At 37.1% G+C, this 26376-nt stretch overlaps 1 protein-coding gene across 3 annotated transcripts in view; it reads right to left on the reverse strand.

The window, feature by feature from the left end:
* The window catches only part of HS2ST1 (heparan sulfate 2-O-sulfotransferase 1), a 79823-nt gene that overhangs the window by 994 nt on the left and 52453 nt on the right, over positions 1-26376 (reverse strand). For 2 of the 3 annotated variants that reach the window (XM_017729951.1, XM_017729952.1), the window contains exons 2-7: positions 20530-20768; positions 14194-14279; positions 10566-10704; positions 6353-6450; positions 5136-5293; positions 1-3633 (exon numbers count right to left, since the gene is read on the reverse strand). The exon at positions 1-3633 is cut by the window's left edge and continues 994 nt beyond it. In XM_017729951.1, the coding sequence (XP_017585440.1) occupies positions 3407-3633; positions 5136-5293; positions 6353-6450; positions 10566-10704; positions 14194-14279; positions 20530-20768 (947 nt within the window). In that variant the 3' untranslated portion in view covers positions 1-3406. Of the gene's footprint in view, positions 3634-5135; positions 5294-6352; positions 6451-10565; positions 10705-14193; positions 14280-20529; positions 20769-25024; positions 25705-26376 lie in introns of those variants that run through there. The other variant, XM_017729950.1, reaches the window with a different exon arrangement.

Raw genomic sequence — 26376 nt, forward strand, 5'->3', positions numbered from 1 at the left:
AGGAATGTGCACAGAGGACATTCTGCACTCTAGCCTTGGGTCTGCTTATAGATGCACTAACAAAATAAGAGTGAAATTCTTGTTGCATGTCTGCAGAATTATTAAGGGAAGGAGCTACAAACACTGTTGCTCTCCTGCCAGCACTGCCTGGTGTATCACAAGTGTCCCAGGCATGCTGTGGGTACGGCTGGGTAGTCACCAGCACAGCGGGGCCTTGCGCCTTGTGCTGACATCAAGAGTTTCAATAGGGCTAGAGCTTTGCACAAAATGTGGGTGGTAGTTTTGTACAGAAAGTACAGAACAGTGTAACAAAATCTACTCTCAACTATATGTAGATAGATGAGCATTTCAGCACCTTTCAAATGAACTTAGCCCTGCAAAAAGCCAATCCCATTCCTCTACAGAGAGTACAGTGACTTCAGTTATAAGATCTGTGTTCAGGAGGCTGCATAGTAGTTTACTGATCATAAAACAAGCAAAATCACAATTTCACATATTGCTGCTTTCCTCTATGAGTCATTAAGGGAAAATACATGAGATAAATCATACTTCTACACTGTAAAATATTTTTAATGGTAACAACTTGGATTGTTTCTGTTTCCAAACAGAAGATGAATAGAACAGAGTATTAAAAATCTGTAAAGCTCCTTTTCCTAAACTGTCTTTTATGAAATCCAAGTTTGATAGTTCTAAACTCAAATTATTCTAAGTCCACAGTTGGCTTTAGTGGTTGCACTAGATATAAAAGTAGACAGCCTTGGTTCCTTCTGTGTTGTACAGGTGATCACATTTTCTGAATACATCTGGAATGAGTACTGCTCCAATTGTTGCTAACATTTCTCAAAAATATTCCTAAAATTCTTGTTTGTCTCAATCTTAACAGTTCCCAGCAAAGAACAGGAAGTGATATCTGATTAAATAAAATGTGTTACCTTACATGAACTATGAAAAATATATTGCTCTTTTAAAAGTAAAAAAAATTGCATTGGTTTTGTTATTGAAGACTCATAATTAAGAAATTCCAAATCCTGGAAGAAAAGAAACATAACTTTTAAAATTGCTTACAGAATAGAAGGAGTTTCTGTAGACCCTACTGAAATCAGTAGAAGTTTTGTCTATTGTTTTCTTGTCAATAGAGAAGCATTTGTCTACATACCTATTTCATTACTTAGATGAGTGTTTTGTATTTTCACTTAGCAAGCTCTTCAGCTCTCTTAGAGGTGCTCTTCTGAAAATTTGCAAGAAGGTAAACTCATCTGAATTATTCTTAAGGAAAACAACATGGTAAAAAAACCCCCAAAAATCTAACATAAAACGATCACTGAGCAGAAATCTTTCCTGGGATTATAAATATTTATTTTTTTTAAAAAGTGACTGCTTTTCAATGAAAACTTTTAGATGCCCATTAACTACTTTTTGTGTATGACTCCTCAGTTCCTTTCATTAGCTAGGAAACATGTCTTCATGTGTGACCTAACATATCCTATATCCAAGCATGTTGGCATTATTATTGATGTCAACAGACAAGAACTAGAACAGGAAGTCTTATGCATGGTTCATGCTATATAAATGGTAACTTATGAGAAGGAACTTCCCTGATTATTTGGGAAGAACAAAGAGAGATCTATTTTTAAAATCAGAAGGGAAAAATCTAAGAAAACAAAGAAACTGCAAGATGTACTTGATAGTCTGTTGTTATCCTCTCTGTAATTGGGCTGTTGCTTTTGGCTGCAGACATCCAGTTCACAGACCATTTTCCATTTCCTTTGTTTTCATTACAAGAACAAGCTGGTTAAAGAAACTCCACTTGGTAATTTTAAACTAAGCCTTCAGCATGATACCTTAGGAATTTAAGCCTTTCCCACCATTCCTTTGTCTCCTCAGTGCCTTCCCAATCAAATCCTGTGAAAAGCACTTTTAAGAAAAGGCAGGTGTAAGTTGTGTAAATACTCATCTTTAAGAAAATTCATTAGGAAAAGTTCTTGCAGTGCTCCATGGCCATTTGCTATAATGCAGTGGCCCCAAACATCTGTTCTCAAATTTCAATTTACTTCATCTACCAGGTGTTTCACATTGTTAATAATGGCAACTCACAAAGTTACAACAGTCGCGTAATGGCAGTTACATAAATACAATTATGTCAATCAAGTTCACTGCATCTTTCTCAACCACACTGCACATGACACTTTTCTTCTTGTTCTCTTACCCTTCTAAAAGGATGAAGACTACATTTCTGTAAAGACAAACCCTGGACAACATTCTGGTACTGAAGTCAGAGAGGTCACTGAAGTGTGTTTCAGCAATGTCCAACAGTTAACTCAACCAGGAATTAGATGTGATGTTTTTCACTTCACATGTAACAGAACCGGTGCAAAAAACCCCACTTTAAACTAGTTACTTTTAAACCTTTTGGTCCAAATACATAAAATTAGCAGTATTTACAGCATTTTACTCCTTTTGTAAATGCAATGCTTTAAAATACGTTATAAAGCACCTCAGTAAAAATATTCTACAGATAAAAGTATTGAAGTAGTAGGAAAACCCTAGCCATACCACAGCTCACTAATAGAGTCATAATATGGATTCACCAATACCTCAGTTTACAATTATTACAAAGAATCCATGGAGAAACTTACTGAATTTACGATTTTTATACCACTGTGTAAGGATCAACTAGAACTGCAGACAATACCAAATTTCTTTGTCATTTTCCCAACCTCAGTCAGTGGTGGTAGTGATTAAAAAAAACCAAAATAAAAACCCCACTGCTCTGATTCTTTAACTTTTTACAATATTAATGTGAAAATGACATTTTAACACTAATGAGTAGTTATAATTTTTTAATAAAACCACATATATAAATATGGGCAATTCCAGCAGCAGCAGCATTTCTCAGCAGAACATGATTAACCATCCCAATTAATACCATGTGACATGATTCACAAAAACAAAGCACAGATGTCAACCAGTTATTAGGACTACTCATACTGTATACAACCAAAATTTCCATGTTGAAAGCTGGGGAAAATTTTTCCTCTTCACAGAAGTATAAATGAAAATAAATTGCTCTGAAAATTAAAAAGAGCATCAACAGAAGTGGTTTTTTGATTGTTTATATTTTCAAATAGAACTGCCGTGTATTAATTGCTCCGAATTACAGTGTAGATTTCTTCAGGTTAAGGATATTGACTCCCACGGAAAGTATTAGTTAGATAAAAGAAATGAAGCCTTTGCTTCTGGATTACCAACACAGCTATATCCACAGCCCTGGAGGTGATCCACAACCCACTTTTCTCATATAAAGAAATGTCTTGGAGGTCTACAAGCAATCTAGTTTCCATGGCTGAGGACTAAGATGATGATGTGACCAAAGATTTAGGTCCATAAATCTAACAGTATAGCGTTCTTAGTTTGATTTAGGGTAAATCTTTTCATAGAAAAAGTTTTGAGCCAGAATATACAATTCTCCATCTTTTTCCCGAACTGCATGTGCTCTGACAAACTGAAATTGCTCCAGTGCAAATTCATAGAACTCATTCTCCATTTTCCAGATTTCAGACTGTTGTAGCTTGGCAATAGTTTCTTTTGTGGGAAGTTTTTTCTCAGTTGTTTTCCTAAGATGCGACTTCTTTCCTAAATGCAAAATGAAAGCAATAACTTCATTTTCAAGTTCACATGCTCAAAAAATGTTTACAGTCCTTTTATTTACAGAGTTTTTATACTCTCAGTGTGTTGATAAACTGCATTAGAAGGGACAGGCTTTAATCCAAAATTTATTAACACAACATGCAGAGTTGGAGAACTGCAGCCTCTCAGTAAATGTTTATGAATCCATTGCATCCATTCTTTCAATTCTTCCTCCTTGCTCTAATAAACCCAGGGAATGAACATTCATTTAAGGAATAAGATTACTCCACACAATCTACCTGGAGCAAAATTGGTCTTTCGAAATTAATTATTTAGATGTTAATCTGGTATCAAATGTTAAGAATTTTAGAAACTGCACAGGAGATACTTCTTTCATAGAATCATAGAAACATTTAGGTTGGAAAAGACATTTAAGGTCATCGAGTCCAACTGCAAACCTAACACTGCCAAGTCCCACTAAGCCATGTCCCCAGGCGCCACACCTACATACCTTTTAAATACCTCCGCCAGTTCTACACGTCTTTTAAATACCTCCAGGGAAGGTTATATTCAACTCAGACTACCAAAAATGCCCTTGCTCTGGCATAGCTCTCTGTAGCCCTCCATGAAAGAGAAAAAACCCCTTGTTTTCAAGTTATTTCAATTGTCTATTTCTAATCAAAATACAATCTCTACTAATGGCATTTAAACCATTATACTCCCATCTAAATAGAATACTGTAGTCTTATCATAAATGATATGTAAGCCACATCCCTGTTGCACAGAGTTTCTGAGACAAAGATGACCAAAATGACGACCAGATTTTCCCCAAGGAGTGCTGCCTATTGCTTTGTAATTAACTTGTTAATACTACATATCTAGGCTCTGTACATCAGATTCTTTTCTCCCTCTATTTGTAGATAGAGGCCCTGCTAAGATAGATCTTTTCTTCATCATAAATTGCATGGCCAGCTCCTAGAAACTGAGCTACTAGTTGTTACATCTTACTAGGAGCCCAGGAAGATAAACATCTACTTGGGTCTCTGCATCTCTCAGGCTTTATTGCTCAGCCAACCAGGGTGCATCGAGCACACTTAATTCCAGCAGGGCTTCAGAGGAAATGGAAATCTGCCACATCAGCCACTTTACAAAACTGAAGCCACTGCAAAACCTTAAAAAAATGTTCTGCTATAAGCACGTCACAATGTTACATGCAGTATACCTACCCACCTACCTTTACCCCAACCTTAAATATTTACAATTCGTGTAAGGCAGAAGGATACTTGGAGTAGCCCCTCTCACCCTGCCCCCACTGCCCCCCTCAAAAAAAAAGAAGTATTGAGAATCTTTGAAAATGAGTTTGTCTCTTCTGTAGGAGCATCACTCAGCTGGGAGGCAAACCTGGCAGAGACTCAAAACTATTCATCTAGATCTAAAGAATTCACATGAAAATGGCAATAAGAGGATGAAAAATCCATGGAATCCATGGGAATCAACTATTTAAATACCTGTGCGGTACAGTTCTGTGGCACCCCTGAAGAACCGGGGCAAAGCTGCCTCCAATAACATGATAAAGTCTTCAAGCTCTTCAGTAACTCCCACTAGGAAGTATTCATTAATCAGATTGTATTTGGCTTGTTCCAAGGCCCATCTGCTTCCCACATTCCTAAAATGACAGAGAACAATTACAGCAAGTCCTGATGTCAGCCAACAATCCTTGGTCCCTAGATGGAGATTACTTCACAACAGAACATTTGTATAGGAAAGGCAGGACTCATTTTAAGTTATAACCATTCCTAACTTCATTTTCCTTTCCAGTTTCTCTCATCTGTGTTCTTACCTAAAAATACAACTCTATTTATAAAAGTCTCAACAAAAATACCCAATGTGTGTATATGCTTAATGCTTCTATTCATGCAATTTTTCCAGGATTTACATTGTCTCAATATTAATACCCTGTTCTCCACTTTCACATTAGATACCAGAAATTTGAACACACCTTCCCTTTTGCACCTCCTTTCTTTCTCTGCTTCTCCACATGGCCGGAGAGTAGATAGGTTTGACCAACAGGCACTGAAAGAGGATCTCACAAGTGGCCATTTACTTTGCATGTGTTTGAATGAACAATACCTTTGAGAAATAATTGGCCTTGATATCACATAGAGTCTTTCAAATAATCTAGGGGTTTTTTGTTTTTTTTTTTTTGCTAAAGAGTTTTTTTAAGTCTGTGCCATTATTATAAAACATGTTGCATTGACAGATGGACACTATTTGCTTTTGTTTCAGTTTCTGCTAAGTAGCATTGACTACTAGATATCTGGTAAAGGTTTTAAAAGATAAATTTATCCCAATCTCAGTTATTGTGTACTCCCCAGGAACTTCAGGAGCTTGAACTAAAATATCTCCATTCCAAAAGAATAATACTGTAGTCTGACTTAAGAGAAAGTGTCAAGACTCTAAATCTGCAAAAATGATTTTTAAAATTGAAAACATGTTTTCCCTCATAGCACTGCTGATACAATATTGTAATGTATTGCTAGTTTAAAGAACTGCAAAACTGTTTCAGTAAATCCATCTTCTACAGAAAACACATTACTTGAGTATTCATTGCTTCACTCTGTCCAGTCCCTCACACTTTTATCAACCGGGCTACATATTAAAATTTGTTAAAGTTTAGATTTCAGCACTGATGTACTTGACTAACAAGCTACATTTATCTCCCTACCAGCATTCCGAGCTGTGGCCACAGAAGAATGGAATTTGAAGCCAAAGTTTCTCTGGAGCACAGTCGGAACCTCCAGCTGCCACACATTCATCAAAGGTCTGGAACAAAGACAAAATTGAGCTGAGCTTTAAAATTTCATATATGTATCAAACATCCCAAACTGGTTAGTTGCTAAATGCAGTGGGGACAGAAAAACACATATATGATGTTAAAGAAAAAGAAACATTTTTTCAAGCCTTGCTTTCACAGTGTTTTTAGGATGACCTATTGTCCCAATTAAATAGTACTTGGACAGTCTTTCATGGTTACAACTAACGAACAATTGATCTTACCTGGTACATTGATACACCTTTGATATAACCTTAGCAAAGGCTATTTGTCAAAACTAGAAAAAACAGTCCCTACGTGTTGGTATAATTGTTTTCCCCTACAAAAAAAGTCACTAAAGATACAGCATCAAATGCCATCAGGAACTGTGTGATCCTTCAACAGCTGGATCTTTATAACATAGAACATTGTGCATTTTGTGTTTTAGATTAAACAAGGATCTATTATATTTTAATTATGACAAACAACTGCCATTTCAGAGGCTAATTTTTTTTTTGGCAATCAGAAGAAGTGAATGGAAGTTTTCACTGCATAACAGAATATTCCATACAATATTGCTCTCTATGTGGATACACAGCTGTAGTAACAGAGTTTCAACTGCAGTAACACAGTTACAAAAGGAACTCCATTAGCACTGGAAGGAATTTGTAAATGCTTTATTATGTCACCATAAAGTATTTATGATATTTCTAATGAAGATATAAGGCCTGTATCTAGGATAGATTAAAAAAAAATAGATCACATAGACAACTTTGTAGACTGCTTCTTCTGTATAATTACAAGTTTCTGTTCAAAGCAACTATGTAAAAACACATTTGTGTAATTATTTGGGGTTAAGAACAAGGACAACATCATTTGCTTCTATTTTGTGATGAAGTTTATAAAATAATCTGAAAAAATTATTGATACTATGCCAAAGCAGGGAGTAAACTGTGGTGCCTTGGTTCACATTGAACTCTGAGTTTAGAATAGCTTGTACATGTGTCTTGGGGTGACTTTATGATGTGTATCCCCTATGATGCATATCCCTCTATGCCCAGACATGATTCCTGTGCCTTTCTGTGTCTTTAAAACTGGGTGCAAGAGAAAGAAAAAAAAGCCAGACGAACTTTTCAATGCAGTTTGTGTTCCAAGGACACAGAGATAGCTGCTTCTGTGGTGGCAAGAGCGGAGGAAAGCACTTTCCTGCTTTTCCCAGCTCTTGGCTCTTCTTCTCGGAAGAGAGAGACAGAGAGTTAAACTCCTTTGTTTCCCTGGGACTTTGGCTTCTTTTTCTTCTCTTCTGGAACTGTTCAGAACATCAGAACCTCACTGGGAGACCTTACACTGGCCCAGAGGGGTTGGGGCCCCCACGCTGAACTCCAGCTCCAGGGTGAGAGAGGGAGAGACCACACCCACAGAAAGGACTCTAAAATCTTCCCAGGTTTCTCTCCACAGCAAGAGGTTTTATTATTTAACATTATTATTCTTTTCCTGTGTGTTTGTTACATAAATCGGTTTTTTCCTTCACTTTTCTCCAAGGAAATTTTTTCCCGAACCTGGTGGGGGAGGGGTGGCTGAAACCTGCCTTCTATCAGAGGACGTTCATTTTGGACGTTCCTCTGAATTTGTCTCAAACCAGGACAACATGCCACACATCACAGATAAAAATGCAGCTTAACCAGGAAAACAAGACATTGGTATGCTTTCCCTGGCATAGTTCTCTAGGGAATTTCTGCGCCAATCTATTGTTAAATGCACAGCCTAAATTATGAACATTTATACTAAAAATGAACTGGCATCTGTGCAAAGATTTCTTTGCTTATACCTGCAGGTTATTTTACAGTTAATAAGCAAAAGGAAGCAAGCCATTTTCTAAGTAAGTCGAAATAGGACAGACTTCGTTCCACACTTCCTCTTACATACCTACATACTCTGCTCCATCCAGAGATTTTATTGTAAGAAACCCTTGCCTCTACAGACTCTGCATTTGGAGCCAAATTTGACTGGAAGCACAGGGACACAGAAAAAAAAACTAATTAAGAATTCTTCCATATAACTGCTGTAGTATGGACTGGGAGGGGACTAGAGTGTAAAGTACATTGAGATTCCTTTTCACTAATAAAGGAACAATTGACTTCTATTAGAAGTGATTTCTGACCTTCCCTACTTTTCATTTGAAAATCTTTAAGTGAATCTACTGGAACACATACTAGTGTTACATTTATAGAATAAATACATACATACACACATAGAATAAAGACCCTGCAATTGGCTCAATCAATTTTTGAGCTTACTGAATTTTATAACTAATGTATACAAAACTTACATCATCTACACACATACAGTTCCCCAGGGACACTTTGGAAAAACCTGATTTAAATGAAAGAAGCCAGAAGTTTGATACAGTAAATCAATTTCACTTCAAATAAACTTGAGATACTTACAGGACATGTTAAATCTGTATAACAACAACTAAGTCTCAGACCTAAATAAAGTGGTATCATAGTGACAAAAGGAAAAAAGTATCTTCAACAGAAAAACATAAAATTAATAATGCAATGCATTGTAAACATTTTAAACAGGAATGCATTTGACCTTTTTTCCAGCAAATCAAAGCTTACAATGCAGTCTACCATGCAGTAACACTAAGGATTTTTGGCATAACGTTTCCCAGTGACTACCTAACAAGGTTGTTTGGATTATAATTCAAAAATAACACAAATACTGTTAAATTCCACTCTTTTTAGTAAGTTTTATGTCCTAGAAACAGCTCAGACTTGGCAGCATGCTCAGCTTTTCAAGTGACTGATCTCCAGCAGGAAAGAGGAAGACAGCAGGCTACAAAAGATGAGATCCTATCTCTCTTTTTAAAAATGCCTTTATGAAATCATATCACCTTTTAATCTATTTAGCCAGTTCTATAAAGACAATTTTTAAGCTTAATTTCAATTTATTCTTGAAGCTTTCCTCTTCCAAGGCTGCTATGCTGCAGGATACCTGGACAAACCGAAATGCAGTAGCTGAAGATGGCGCTAAACCCTAAATAACAGGGAGCAGTTAGTTCCCAACTGGAAAGAAAAGAGGAATGGTTTGCTCCCAGTATTTATAAAGCACTATTTGGATGGGGGCAGCATACAAATGATCACTCATGTTTATTAGTTATGGTGTTTATAGACTAAGCTGTCTTTAGTGTGATTTTTGCTTATTTTTTCAGTGTCTCTTGGTACTCACACAGCATGACACTAAATTGTCAACATTACAGAAAAACAGTAAGAAACAGAAAACAGAAAAACAGCTTAAGAAAATATCGTCACTGAAACTGTATAAAGTGTTTGACTCTGTAAAGCACAAAAACTCATTGCATTTTTCAGGATTCCACACTGTTCTAGCTGCAGTTTTATAAACTATACTCATATACTTAATACACTACTTTTCTTCCCGATTTAAGAAAAATCCAAAGCAACATGCCCAAAAAATGTCATATTGCAAACCATGACAGGGATGTATAGATTCTTTCTGGAACAAATATATTATGGAGCCTGAATGATATTGCCATTCTGAAGCTGTATTCGTAGTCAATGTTTGAATGTGCTAACCCGAACTTATACCTACAACCACCTAAGACACAGGAGGAAGTACAGAAATTTATGTATCATACTCCACAGCAAAAAGATATTTCAATGTTTCAGTTTTTAAAAAATGAAATAAATTGGGTTGCTAATTATATGAAAATAAACAACAATGCCAAAGCATCAGCAGTTCTACTGCTTTTGATGGAAAATGTGTCTCAGTCTTCAACAAGAAGAGATGTAGCCTTCTTACATAGGAGGAATAGCTTAATTTCATAACTACAAGTCTGGATGCCTAAAAAACAATTTTTAAAAAGGTTTTATTTAGTTTTTTTTAACAAATTGCAACATATAGTGAATTTATAAGGGTGTAAAGAACCTACTTAATGTCATGCTCTGCTCCAGTATGGACAGGAAATGGAGAATATAACTCACAAAGCCACCATTAGTACCAAGGTTGATAAAACAACTATTCAGCTTTTATCAGGACATTTTAAAAATTGTTTTCACATTAATTTTAGTAAGTACAGCATATACAATTGGGTGTACTTTACCTTTTTATCCCCCTGTTTTCGCCTCCGTAGCCCTGGTCTGTAATCATCTCCAAAGCGCAGAAAGTAATAATAAGAAACTAGGCGTTCTATAGGATCTCTTATGACATTTATGTAAATTGGTTTCTTTTTAACACCAAATCTAAAGTAAAAGAGGAAAAACACATCTTTCAAAGGACAAATCAAAGCTTCTCATCTAATACGTAGAAGCCTGTCTTGTTACAACTATACATATAAAATCTATACACAGAATACATGATACTGAGAGGAAGTTTAATCATCCTCATATCCAGCATATTACACGGATGTGAAAGTAAACTCAATTTCAGTTTGCCTAGGATTATGATTTTAAGGGTTTATTATTAAAGAAACAAACAAACCAGACATACTGTCATACAAATTGATACTAAAAATGTTTACACAACCATCCTTACTCTAGAAATGCCTTAACTAGTTTAGCAGCCACATACATGTTTATAGTAAGTACAAGGAAGTTTGATATTGAGTTCCTGCCCTTGTGAACTGAGCTTTGTAATGCTATGAGTGGTTTTCCTGGCAGGTCTCCAGTTGTCAGAGACATTAACTGTAACAGCAGGAAGACAGAGCTCAGAGCCCATCCATTGCCTGGGTTGAATGCAGATGGCTATGCTTATTAAATATAAGTCTAAGATAGTATCTGTAATCATATTAACTTCTCTATCTAAAGATATAAAATTTTTCCTTAGACATTTATCCTAAGCAAATTTTGATGTACTGCAGTACAAACAGAAGCCTGATGAAATGAGGCAGTAAGCTCACGCGACACATGAGGAAGATTTAAACCACCAAACTGTTTTGTGCAAATGCTACCTTTCGGTGATCTACATTCAAGTCAGCTTTTACAATACATTTCTCAGTTTTATTTTCTCTTCCATTTGAGACATCCTTTGGCAAATAATTATGGTATCCAAATATTAAAGAGTTTATATCACAATGGAAATTGCAAGTGTGTCAAGTGCCCTGACATAAAGCTAAAAGCTGGAAAAAAAAGTTCTCTTCTGTTCCTATGCAAACTGGGAAAGCGTTCTGCATCTACAGAGGGCCATTCATGCCTCCTAGCTTGACTAAAACAGAGCACTCATAGTTTTAAGATGCAGTGCCATTATTGTTGAAGGGATAAATTTTACTACCAGATACTGTACATATGAGGAATCTTAAGCTGAAAAGCTTAAGAACAGAAACGTAGCAAAAGCAGCAGAAAGGAGGAAGTTAGAAAAAAAACCAATTAACAGGCATTACTTTTTCCAAAGACCAGCATTACAGACAGAGAAATTGTTAGAGGCTACAGAAAGAGCAATTGATTCTCCAATGCTGCCAGCAGAGTACCAATGAGTCAGTCTGAAGCACTCAAAGGTGGCATTGCTGACATCTGTCTGCATGCCAGCTCTGACTTTCCAAAGCCTGCAGATAGAGTGTGTGAATGTTTCAGCCATTCTGATGCAAAATCCAGGCTTTGAACTGCATCCTCTTTAAGGTACACTAAAGTGCATGAGACATGCACATGTCCCCTTCCACAGACTACTGCAGATGCTGAGAAAGCTGTAACAAACCATTTTGATACAGCAGCAGACTCAACCAACGAACAGCACATATCTGTGGGTTAATGAACATGTCCAAGTCCTTAGAAATGCTTGTGCTGGATTGTACAATTGCATGGATTTGTACACGAGCTTTCACAACTAGCTTCAGTTACAGTAACACAGGTTGTTACTGTAACTTTATTAATAATAACAGTGAATTGGCAATTGCATTGTCAAAGAACTTTTTTTCCCAACCATTTACCAGAGAAAATAGGGAATAAGAATGGATAAGAAATTTTTAAAACACAAAAAGAAAAGGGAAAAAATTTAAACTTTTATTACTGTAATTTCTACATTGATGGATTACAATAACCTGTCCTCAATATTGTGAGTCATCGATGGAATCCAGTACTTTTAAGTTTCGCATATTTTAAGAGGTACTTCTGATATTTGACAGTGGACCTAAGTCTGATGTCCATGTATACGGAAGCATTGACTCTTCTGAAATATTTTACACTTCTTAACTACAAAAATGTTCATTACAAGAACATACCTCACAGCCTTAAAGGTGTGGGCCTTGTCAAGCACAACCAGCGTATTCAAGATATTATTTTAATAATGAAAACCCAAAGTATGAGAAAGCAAGAAGATAACAAACAACAAAGACAAGGATAACACAGTCCCGGAGGGAAGATGCAGATGAAAGAAATCTGTGAAATTGCTTAGATGCTTTCTAGATGTAAAATAATTATTTCAGTTTTAGGAGTTCCAGTATCTGAAAATGTTTTCAGCTTTATGAATTAATGTATAAAATAACATTCGGCAGCTTTGCTGCACCAGAAAGCTGTTACTCAGTTCAAGCGTTTATTAATGTTGAAGTATTTTAATTTTAAAAAAGCAGAAAGGAAACTAATGAATTTTTATATATTTTATTTGACTGACTGATTTGCAAGTAACTCTTTTTGCCTGTTACTTTTTGCAAACTTGGTGCCATTGTAGCTTTTAGCATTTTCTGTAATAATATACAGTATTGGGAATCTGTGAAGGTCTCACTTCCCCATTTCATTCATTGGAATAAAAAGTTCAAATTAAAAATCAGTGTACATGACAGAATGAGTAATTAAAAGGAATGACTAAACAAAAGGAATCATTACATACAAAAAAGAATTTAAATAAATACTTTAATGCACAGAAACATAAAAACACTGAGGAGTGACCGTCAGCAAGAGGTAAAAGTAGTGGTTACTATTGTTTGTGCAGTCAAACGTAATGAGATCTGAAAATTCCACTTTCAATTTTAAATCATTTTCCACATGCTTCAAGTGCAAGATGAAGCACTGCCTAGTAAGCATCTTAAGCAAAACTGACTTGTCAGTTCAAGGGGAGGTTTTATAAGACTGAGCTACTGAGGATCACTGCTTTAGATCCAGAAGCAAAAATAAGACAAGAAAACATATGAAAGTGAGAATAAAGATATGATCCTGAACCTTTGAAGTCAGTGAGAGGTTTTTACCATATTTTATTTTAATTTCATTTTAGAAGTAGCAGCATTTAACTCCACAAGAATTATTTCAATGCTTTTTCTAGCAAGCCAAACTACTACAGACCAGAAAACTACTTCAAAATATAACTTTTTATATTTCGATGAAGTGTAAAGAGATACTAAGGTAGAGAAGAATTACATAACTTAAGAGGCAGGTGGTGTTACTCTTTACATGAAACATTTTTGAGAACAGGTATGTTAAACTTCCCTGAACGGGAAGCCAATCCTGAAACAGAACTGCTGGTGTTTCAGAGGAAAGCCATGATTTTCAGTAAAATAAGCTTGGAATTTAGACAAGGAATATTAATCCCAGTATATAAATGATTTTTTAAAAATGAAACTCGGCTACATTTTATCATGCAAGAAAACGAGAAATCGGTGAAATAGCAACCGCAGGTAGTGGCCATATGGGAACGCCAGTGTGAGGGTTTTTACCAAACTGCAGTTCCCAGGCTCCGAGCACTAGAGGGCACTGGCAGCCCAGCCGGAGCCCGCTCCGCGCTCCGCAGATACCGCCACGGGAACGTACTTGGCGAAGTCCAGGTACGATATATGGCCATGGTAAAATCCTGGCTTCATTTCCTTCCAGGAAGTCACATTCTTCACAAATCGGACCTGTGAAAGTGGGCAACAGAAAGTGTTTCTGTACTGCTCATTACATTTCCCAATACACGGTGTTTCCTGGCTTTTAAGTAAGATCTTATAATGCATTAGATAAAAAAGTCTATTTTGAATATTACCAAAAAATTTGTGCCAGCTAAAATAGACTTTTCTGCAGCATACAGATGACTAATTTTAGATCATCAGAATTTAATGATGAGAAACAAAACAAAAGCAGAATATAGCAATCAGAAGGACAGTTCAAGGAAAGCTACCACAAAAACATCAGCAAGACAAACATTCACATTTTTGTCAGTGCATTTTATTTGTAATTTGAAAAGAATGTGGAATTCTTTCAGTAGAAATGCAAGTACATATTTGATAGAATTGTCTGATCCGTATTCAGTCCCTCGAATAGAAGTGTACCAGATTTACAGCATGTTCTTAGACCTATTTAACTCGGACATAAGAAATGAATCTGATGGTTCATTTGTTCCTCCATCCCAAAATGCAATGCACAGGTAATCCAGAAATGTTATAAATGCATGCAATGTAAATCCTATCTATAGTTTACTATTTTGAATAGTCATCTTAAGTGTAACATTTCAGGGAAATTTGCATGCTAAAGCATGAAGTAGCCCTTGAACAAGGGCTCATAAAGCAGTTACTGGCAAACTTCACAAAAATAGGAATAGCTTTACATTTCAAAGAACAAAATAAGACACAAGCCCCAAACCAGGGAGTGTGATCAAATTAAGTGGGACATGCAAATCCTGATAGAGCTTGGCTTTATTAGATGAACAGAATATTTTAACATCAAAGCATGTAACTGAAAGTTATTTCAAATCTAGTGAATTGGATAACAAAGAGAGGATGATAAATTTGTACTGCCTGAGCTGTCTGACAAAGATATGCCATTTCTGAGGCAGTGAATTAAAAGATAGTGTTCTCTGCACATCTGCAGTATCTTTTCTGTTATACAGAGAAACAGATAACCACAAAGATCCTGAGGTGAGACAAGAGAGCCAAAAAAGGAAAGTTTGAGAGCTCAAGACAACACACTAACATTCTGTAAGGTCAAGCAGATTGAGAGTATCCTGAAGCATAATATTTACTATTTATTATAACCTACCAGTTGAGGATTTTAAGAGGTGAGACTGGCCTGCTCCTGTTTCTTCAAATGTGCAAAACTCATGGTCTAGGATTTAAGAGGTTGGTAACCTATACTTATTTCTTTAAACACTGGCTCTTAGACTCTCAGATAACAGCAGTGTATATTACTTTTTAGTAACAGGCAACATTAATTTGTTCTGTGCACAAGTTTCATAGTCTGTGGCATTACAAAATTTAAACCACATATTGCACATGAAAATTACGGCAAATCTAGCTGCACGATGTTACACAATGGTGTTTCCTGAACTGCACTGCCTTTCTGTCTGGTTTTGTCCATAGCACAAACTGGTAATATGGGACTTTGAATCCGGTTGAACTACCTTTACTGCTACTGAAATAAACCACACTTCCATTGACTGTATCTTTCCAAGATTAATGACAAGATATTTTCAGTGGAGAGCCTCAGCTATAAATTTTTCTTTACCTAGGAAAGAAGTTTTCTAAATACAAAATATAAATCACCTCTCCTTCCTTCACCCACGAACCCCAAAATGTCACGGTTGGTTGATACAACTCCGCAAGTAAACCAGTTATGCTATTTATGCTGTGCAGTGCAATCCACATACTAAAGGTATGTTTATGTTTCCATGAACAAGCTTTTTGATATCTTACATCATCTAGATTTCAGTTTTGGATAGACTAGGACTAGATATACGGTAATGTTAAGTACAAAATCCTAAGGTTTTTGTCTTAGATCCCTATGCCAGCATCTGGCATCAAACCGTAGATGCTCCAGTAACAGTTACAAAAATCCTTTATTGCCTTTGTCTTACAATGTTATTGTCTGCTACGGAAATAATTTTTATGAACATCGGATGAATAGTCTAGCCTCTAACACCAGCCAAGCTAAGAGAAGGCTAGGAAGGTTTTGTAAGATAGCTGTGACATTTACATCTGTCTTAAGATGGACCTGCAACATGCTGAGCCCCTGAGAACTATAGTTTTTAATGCCCATAACTAGCCTGCAGGCAAGAGATTTTTTTTTTTCTCCCACAGTTTGCAGTATTCCAAAAGCCAGAATTGTTCCAGGTCACAGACAACCTAATGAGTCTGGATTCAGACATTTTAGGTCAGAGTTGAATATTGCTCACTGTTTCATACTGTTAAATATGATCAATTTTACCTTTCTCTTCAGGGCTTAGTGGATAGTGGAGCTTTCAAAAGACAGAGAAAGCTTCTCCATCTGAGCCCAACTGAATAAAATTTGAGGTGACTTTAGAAGTTCATATAGACGTGAATGGAATTCCTGTGAAGTTGTTTCATGGTGCTTTTATATAATCAGCTACAAAGTTGCTTCACAGCCTTTAGTAAGTGGGAAATCAGCTGAGGTTCACTGAATTAAAAAGCCAGATCAAACATACTCTAGGGGAATAAGATGTCCTGAAAGGTAAGTTAAACACATTCAGTTTCTAGGACGGTAAGAATTTAAAACAAGTCCCAGTGAGCCTAAAAAAGGAAAAACCCAACCAGCATACCTGGTCTGAGAAAAAGCCATGTGTGCAAACTAAAGTGATATTTTAAGTTCTTATCTCTGTCCATTAACTGCAACCATCAGTCCCTCTTCCCTACAGTCTGACCACACACTCACACACCATCAGACACACACAATCACACTCACAATCACACACACACGCATGCGCATGCACGCACACTAATGCACACACAGGCGCACATGCTTGTGCAAGCGTGTGTATGTGCATGTGTGGATGTGTCTGTGTGTGACTGTGTGTCTGAGCTGGACGGTGTGTGTGTGTGTGACTGCTTGTGTCCCAGTGTGTGTGTGTGTGTGCAAGAGTGTGTGTATGTGTTAGTATGCAAGAGTGTGTCTGAGTGTGCAAGCATGTGCATGAGTGCGCATGAGTTTGTCTGAGTTAGCTCTGAATCAGAGGGTTGGGAATGCTGGAAACAGGCAAGCAGCACACCTTTGGCTGCAGGCCATGAACAACCACAAGCAAGCCCAAGGCAAGGACAGTTGAGAAGCAATTTTGTGAGATGGTGAATTGAGTTCACCAGTTCAGCCACAGCACAGCCAGGATACCTGCCTTGCACTAATACTTCTTTCTCAGAAGGAAAATACAATTGGCACACATGCAGCACTCATACTCAGTAGACCATCTAACTCTAAGGGAAAAGTTCTTAACTGTTCACGAGCACAGGACAGTACTTCCACTTCTAACAAGACTTGCTGCAGCCTTTCTCTTGTTCCACTTCTCACTGCCACTGAAACCTGCACTAGCAGAGGAAATAAGTACCACTAAAGCCACTACGACTGTGCTGTCCTCTGAGAGACCAACTGTTTTAGAATGCACTTGGAAGCAAGATAATATATTTTCAGGTTGCTCTTTTGAGAAAAACTGAGAGAGAAACCGAAGGAGAAAAAATAACAAGAAACAGAAAACAGCAAGCTGAGGGAGTGAAACACTGGATAATTGTAGCATTCGTAACAGTATAGAGAATGTTCTCACACCCACTTTTAAAATAATATATCAAGAATACATGCTGTAATGCAGAACAGTCATTTAATTTTAAATGTTTTAGATGACAATTTCACCATGTAACAAAACCAATAAAGTTTGTGTGGCTGGTATGCCATCCTGATAGCCATAACACAGACATTCTTTTACAGACAAAGTGTCACTGCTGAAACATGCAAGCAGCAAATAAAATTCAACCAAACAACTACTCTGATTTAATTATAAAAAGCAAGTGTTTTCTACTACAGACCACAGAGGTCAGAAATGCAATATAGGCAACATGGCACTCAGCTTGCTGCACAGAAAAGGCCCAACCTGGGGAAAGGGGGGCAACTCCCAGGATCCTGCTGCCAGAGACACTGCAGAAGAAAGGAGGGCTGCTGGGACAAGTTACACCTGAAACTGAGTGTTAGGAACTCTTATCGGATTATCTCAAATCAGATACAGACTATATTTGGAGTGGATTTTAAATATCATTTTTTTCATATTGCATTCAAGAAGTAAAGGTTTCATATATGGGCAGAGAACTTAAAATCTGTTACAGAATCACAGTAGTTTGGAAAAAATACAGCAGAAATACTGCACAAAAGAAGGCTCACTAATTTACAAATTTCTGCCAGGCCCAAGGCAATCTTCACCTTGCTTAGGGAGATTTGCTTCAACAAACAGTATCACTGATAAAACAATTTTGTCTCTATGATGTGTTTACGTATTTTACTACTGGCACATATACACTTAATGCACCCAAATGAGCTACACCAGTGAAGGTGGCATATGAATGTCATGCTAATCCAAGCCCACACAGACTAAATGTCATCAGCTACCACTCAGCACCTCTGCCATCTCCAGACTTACACACTATGACTTACAATGGCAAGTTGTTATCTCCGTGTATTAAAGCTGAATAATTATTTCTGTGATTTTGAACAGCTGTGCAATATATGAAGTTCTTCACTGTCAGCATCTCCCAGTTAATGGCCATCAGAGAAGAATAGTATCAACTGTCTAATTTAAGTACATAATTTATCACCATGGACAAGAGCATAGTATCAAATGAAGGTAGGACTGAGAGTATTGTGTACATGCTCAGCACTGACAGATTTTCATTTTTCAATAGATTATTATCAGAGAAGATGAAGAGTTTCCCTTATACAAAACTAAGCCAGTGAAGAACGTATTTTACTTGAATTAAGTTCAAACAGAAGTAGAAATTTAAGGTAGCCTGTGTAATTTATACCATTGAATTTATATTAAATGACTAGCTCTCCTATCCTTCAGGACAGACCTCCATTTCAAGAGGCACCTTGACAGAAACAGAATTTGGTGGGAAGCGCAGCATGAAGTATTACTGACTTGAGCATGATTTTTAATTAACAGATATAGGCTTATTAAATCATCTGAAAAATCATTCTGCTCTTAGTGCACAGGTCTTTAGTATTTGTTCTATGCAGTGAACAGGACTATAGTGATGGCTACCAGATTTACTCTTAATAATCTCAGTAATCATGTATGACAGTATCACCTTCATATTTAGGAAACAATTTTACAGGAGGAAATACTCAACAGTAACACAACCCCACCATCACAAAACAGATTCCAGTATCACCTAAGTCCATTATTTCCTCTGCATGGAGATCCCTAGCTCAACCTTTCTCCCACATACAGAACTGGAAGTGGAGGGCCTTTAGCATCTGCTTCCCCTCGGCCCAGTCCAGCTGTGCAGAGCTGCTTCTGCCTGCAGACATGCACTTAAAGGAGCTGGAAGGCTCAGTGCTGACATGCTGCAATGCAGAACAGCTCCTGCCTCTGCTGCATATCAACTTAAGCGATCAGCATACAACCGGCAGTACAGAGTTCGGAAACATTTGTTTTACAAGCAGGGATGATGATAGTGATGTTTCAGATCTCTAACCTGGGTTCCCTGCAAGTGCACTCATGTCAGCCAAGGAAATATTAAAGAAGATAAACCAACAAACCTACTTCCTCAGCCCAGCCTAACAAAAACAGGGCATTGATCCTTCATCATCTTTTTTAAATACTCATCATCTGATGCAGTGGTAGCCATGATCATTGCCAGTCTGGTACTACAGTGATTTTAGTGAGAGCTTTAAATGGATGCAAAGTGACCCATCCTTCACAGTGCAAGCTATTTACAACTACTTTTCTGTATGTTTTTTATCACCTGTGAGACCTGACCAGAGCCAGTACCAAAGACACAACTCTAGCCCTGACAGCATGGCACAGTGCCTGCGCTACTCAGAGGGCAAATTGCCTAAGACTGCATTCACTGCAGATGGAGATGACAGGCAAGTAGTATTACACAGCCAAAACAGTTATAACAACAAAGGTCATTTCTACCCCAGTCATGTCCCTTTTTAGCTTTGCTTTTGTCCAAGAAACAGACACTTATCACCTCCAGTAGCCCAGCAAAAACCTAAACCTATTAAGAAATAATATTAATTCTCTACAAAGAAAATATGAACCCATTAGATTGAATATATATTGGAAAACGTGACGTAAAAGCCAATTACATCAGATCACCCAAGTTTACAATAGCAATTTTTTTTTCCTGTGCTCTTTCCTTGTTTCATAAAGACATCCCAAATTCAGCAGCTTACCTGATCTTGCAGAGACATAACAGGATTGTTTTTGGTTGTATTGATATGTAGAACATGGTATTTGTTCTTCGCACAGAGATCATAGGCAATATTTGTGAAGGATGTGCTGGCAGTCTTGGGTACTCTGTTGTAAATAATCACCACATCATCTTCTTCATCCAGTGTCACATCTTGTCGGGGACCATCTACCGTATGACGTTGCTCTATTTCTCTGACTTCATGTCTTGCAATAGCCCTTTCTGTTAAGGATGAAAAATATAAAATGTCACTGTAAACAGCACCAATTCTGAAGTTCAAATCTTAGAACACAACCTGGTGAAAAGCAGTAACTCCGCAGCAATAAAGGAAACACTTGCTGTCCTATGTATTTCTGACATATCTGAACAAACCTTAATCTATAAAAATGAACGAAAGACAGTCCAACACGGAACACAAAGCCTAGAAAGAAAACAGTATGCTTAGGGAACACAGACCATACTCTTATGACTCACAGTGATGCCACTGTCTTTAGAGTCATCATCTCTACAGAAAAATGTCTATAATGCACTATCAAAAGAGGGACATCCCTGAAATATCCCAAATAATTTCTATAACACACCTAGTTAAAAGTTATAATGGAGTTAAAAATGGAGGTAAAAGTTATAAATAAAACAATTTGAAGAATAGGAGTCTTCTGGAAACAGAAATGCTAACATCAGAGACCACAGCCAACTGACTGTGCAGAGGCACTGTCATTCAGACGAAACCACTGTTTTTTTATTTCAATTGATACAAGCCCCAAGAGTAAAGCATTAAAATAAACAGGGCTGCAAAAAATTAAATTAGTTTTATTAATTTGAAGTTTGACAAGAATAGAATCAAGAGGTGCTTACAAAACAGGTAACATTAAGGTGAGTGATCTCTGAGTACTGCAATACATCAAATACATCAAAAAGAAAGAAACATGGAAAGGCAAGCAATGAACAACACATTTTGGCAGAGTGAGTAGTTTGCAAATAAACCATCTTTCCTTTTACACAAAGGGCAATACTCGGAGTAATTGAACATTGCTTCAAGTGCTAAAAGCTTATTTGGAAAATAAAACTCACAGTATTACGGCTTTTTCTTTTTTTATGCTGCTGAATATCAAATACCCTGTGCTGATTGAGACACAGTTTTTTTCTGTTCCAGATAAGTATGTATTTTAATACAATTTGTAATACAGATGTCAAAGCACTTTTTCTCATTCATTTATGGTGATACTGCCCTTAATAATGAGCTCAAAGAAATCTGCATTTGTCAACAGTGTAAGCTGAAGTTGATATCACAAGAGTAACCTGTAATTCTCTGCATTATGTTCTTTTACAGGGTATAGCTCTTTATGAATGACACGCTTTTAACAGCAGCAGCAGCTCTTGGCCTTTACCTTCCTTGCTTCTTTAACCCAGCTCCTTCTATTCTCTTTCACCAAATCTCTTTTAATTATAACATAAAATCACTTTTAAAGCAAAATCATTAAGCTGTGAATAGCCTACCCTGTAATTCCACATAAATTGTCTTAAACCACAAACTTCCATCTGTCTGAAATGCTTCAAAGCTTAAACTCACTCACTCTCTCATATGCTCATATCTCACACCCCATAACTAAGTTACATCAGTATGAAAATGTTTGTAGAAAATGCTTATTGAGTATATCTCAATTTTCCACATGACATCTGTTGCTCCCCACTACATCAGTCACAGTTTTTGCTCCTTCCTTTCTCATTTGCTACCTCTCCCATCACTGCTGGCAAACGTCCTATTTTGGGAAGAGATGAGGCAACAGACTCAGGTTTCATCTCTCTGAAGATGGCTACAACAAAATGGGGCTGGCAACTCTCCCCTCCGTGCCAGTAACAGATTAGAGGAAGCATTTGGTACGGAACATAGTTAACCATGTGGCTGCCCAAGGCTACATGGATACTGAATACCACCTAGAGACGCTGAAATGAAACAAATTTAATTGGTATTTTCTACACCAGAGTAGTAGATCTAAGTCAGATTTGAATTATAGCTGCACAAAACCCCAGGGCTGATGAGTGTGGCTGGCGCAAAGGGAAGCTTCCTCTTTCACATGGAATAGGGAAACATTTGAGAAACAGACATGATTTGCAAGAGGATTAATGAGAAATATTCCTCTAATGAGGTATTTTAAACCTTTAAAGAATTAGTGTGACAAGTGCACTTTAAAGACCATGCATAAGATATAAAAGCTGCATGATTGCATGCAATTAGCAGAAATGCTATTGCATCCAACCACCTTCACCTTCCCATGGCAAGGGGGAAAGCAAGAACTCATATAAGGAGCAGGACCTTCACAAGCCTGAAGTATACAGACAGTCCTATTATGAAAAAAATAAAGAGGCCTTAAATTTCAAACTAAAACAAAAACTGATCTTTAAGATAAAGCACTGAAATCACCTTTTTGGAATAATTGCAATAGTTAAAAAAAAAGGCTGAAATGAAATGAAGATTATAAATTGCTAAAATGCAAGGGAAGTTGAAGTGAGAAGCAGAGGGAGCACCTGGAAGTGTCTAACCTGGTTAGCCATCCTAACGGCCTATTTCATTCTAGTCTATGAGTAACACAGTAACAAAAATTGCAAGTTTTGTAAAAGTGCACATTTTTTCCCAGTCACAAATAGTTTGCAGCTTCTCCTTTGAAGTCAGGAAGCTCTTCTGATACTTACTGAAAAGTCAGTTTAACTCTTAAAATGATGTATATCGATTTTATTTATTGATAAGGTTAGTTAGTTAATTTATAATTTGGAGAGGGGCAGAGGTCCAGTAATAGTAACATGCAACTAAGAATAGTCTTTGAGATACCTATGTAATCAGAAGTTAGATAATTTGAGGAGTTAATGGGCATTTGATTAACTACATTTGCTCTTCTATAAAATTTAAATAAGCTTGGAAGTAGAAGCCCTGTAATGGCTGAAAAATGAACGATGCTTACATGTTTTTAGAAGTATGGTAGAAAATGCAATGTTTGCTTTAATGACATTTTACATGTGGAAGATAGGGAGGAAGAAGACGTTAAGTATTTACTAATATCGTGCTTACCAAAGTCTCCTTAGATGACAGCCCTGCAAATTTTGATTACAAGAACCTGTCTACATAAGGTTGGACTGGTTTCACTGAAAACAATTGAAAAGAAAAAGACCAGGATAGGTAATTTCTTTCCTCTTGTAGATCCAGTGGACAAAATGTTCTACAGTCTCATTGCTTTCACAGCATTCTATTTAAACTTCACATTGTAGGAAAAACACCTATGCAAAATTATTAAGAGCCAAATGCTTAAACAGGGTTAACACCATACACACTAAATTTCACATTACATAACTACACCCATTTAAAAAGATATGCAGCATTTAAGCAAGTGATACCTTTGAATATGACAGGTTTTCATAAAATTGTAATACAGGATAATTTTAAGGCATAAGATATTCTCACACTTTTTTATTATTGCTTGTTTAATTTCACTGTAATACACAATATAATTGCTATATCCTTGGGATAAATGCTATACTGTCACCTGCAGTTGTCCTGCAAGCAAACTTTCATCAACCGCAAGGACAGTTTGCACACAGGCAATACCAATATGATCAGTGTAATAACAGTTGCTGCACTGATTATTTACCAGCAGATGAGTTACTTGCAGAAAGCTCTTAGCTGGCTGCTTTGTAAACAGCAGAACAACTTTGTTTTCTCACTTATTTGTCTATACATTCTTCTAAATCCTTCTTCACCCTATTTCTGTAAGTCAGCATCTTGGCATGACTTACATTTCTTGAGCCATCCTCTTGTAGCAATAAACCACAAAATATCATGGCTAGCAACAAATTGGTTTGCCAGTCAGATGCTACCAGAAAATAACATATAATGGGCAAGTTGTCTTCTCTTTCAGCAGAAGCACTAACAGCAACATTTCATCCCTACACCATCACTTCAAGGTCGCTGCCCTTTCAAGTCAAAGCAGTTTCTCAACAAGCTCAAAAGTTACTAACAAGAAAACAGTTACAGAGAAATGGACAGACCAAGGATCTCAACTAATAAAATCACCTGTGAAAATCCAATGGACCCACACATACTTCTGAAAACATCTGAAAACCCAGCTGAACAGTATTTACATAATTACAGAAACAAATCACCCAAATGAACAATATTTAAATAATTATAGAAACAAATGACTGTGATCATAAGAAGTTATTAGTCTACATTCCTCGCACATTCAAACAGATGAATGTCTTAGGTAAAACAAGCTTATTAGCATTTACTTCAAATCCAAGTGTTAACTGCATACAAAATCTTCCCAAAGAACACAGTGTCATGGATTTTAACAACTTAAAGATTATCAAAACCAAACATTTCAAATTCCTCACATTTTTTACAGAAGCATAAGAACCTCCTGGGATTTCTGAACAAAAAAATCTATCAAAATCAGAAATTCTTCTTTACCCTACAACTTACCAGTTACCATTCTTGATGAAAGACACAGTTTGAGCCTTGCTGGCTGTCAAAATTAAGTTCACTGAGTAACTGGAAGAATAATTCAGAGCATACTGCTCTACTTTCTCAAACAATGTTCTTTGTCCTCTACATCTATTTTCCTTCTGCATGTATCCATGGATATTATTTAGGCTCTCTCTTCAACGTGTCTTATGTGCCTGCCATGCTTTGTTGTGAAAGCGCCCACTCAGATGAGGAAAGACTCAGTCTTTAAATAAGTTTTAGCTCAGCAGCCTTCAAGTGTTGCCCAACTGAAGAAAAAGACTCAAACTTGAGTCACGCTGAATCGATGTGAAGGAACTGGACAGCGAGTGTTGATAGCCCCATCCCTAAGCAAACAGTTGCTGGATATCTACACTACTGGATGCCATGTTAAACCAATAAGCAGGTTTCTTCCAGCTGGGAACAACACTGAAGCCAGCTGACTTGGTGTCTCAGCTTTCTTTCCACTGTGCTCCCAGGCCAATTAGGTAAGCAGCTGGTAGCCTGAGGCACGGAGCAGCTCTCAAGCTGTTTCCCTGCCCAAAAGCTGCATTAAACACATGACTGGCCTAAATACCAAACCCGAGCAGGACTGGAAACCGGTTCACTATGGACTCCATTCTCCTCTGATGAAGAATGAACATCAGCTTAAAACTGAATCATAATTCTGTAAGCGAAGTTAATGTTCTGAATCATTTTCAACACCCACCATATACACACAGCCTTCATCTGTCACTGAAATGAGGCCTCCTCTGGGAGCTGTTTAGCAGCACATGACTTACAAACCGGAGTGTAGCTGTATGTAGGTATCAATACTTCAGGGATGGAGAGAAGAAGAGTCAATGGTGCTATGACAATTCATGACCATGGAGGATTTGTGTCACTATACCCAATTAAATCCGAAGGAAAAATATTGATTGAATTTAAAAAAAGTGCCTAAAAGTTAAATTTGTGCAAGGTATCAGTATTAACATACCTACTTTTTCAAAGATCTTTATAAAAAACAACTCTGCTCTAGTTTTAAGTCTTACTAAGAGCAGAACCACCACAGGTTCTCTAGAAACTTCAAGAATTAAAGACCAACACGTATTTGTGCACAAAGATAACAAAAGAAGATTTCTGAGCAACAAAACTGCAATTTCAGTTGATTTTTTTCAGTCACACATCAAGAACACTGGTACCCAAGCAGCAGACCACTGCCCTTAGACAGAGGGTAGGTACATGGTCCTATTGCATTCTCAGCCCTGCAAACACACTACCACCAATCGCTTCACAACTTCAGAAATTTTGGTTAACAATGATACCATTCAGGGAATGACACTTCTGGAAAGCACTGCT

This window comes from Corvus brachyrhynchos, unplaced genomic scaffold (genome assembly GCF_000691975.1).
Source record: "Corvus brachyrhynchos isolate BGI_N302 unplaced genomic scaffold, ASM69197v1 scaffold101, whole genome shotgun sequence".
NCBI lineage: Eukaryota > Metazoa > Chordata > Aves > Passeriformes > Corvidae > Corvus > Corvus brachyrhynchos.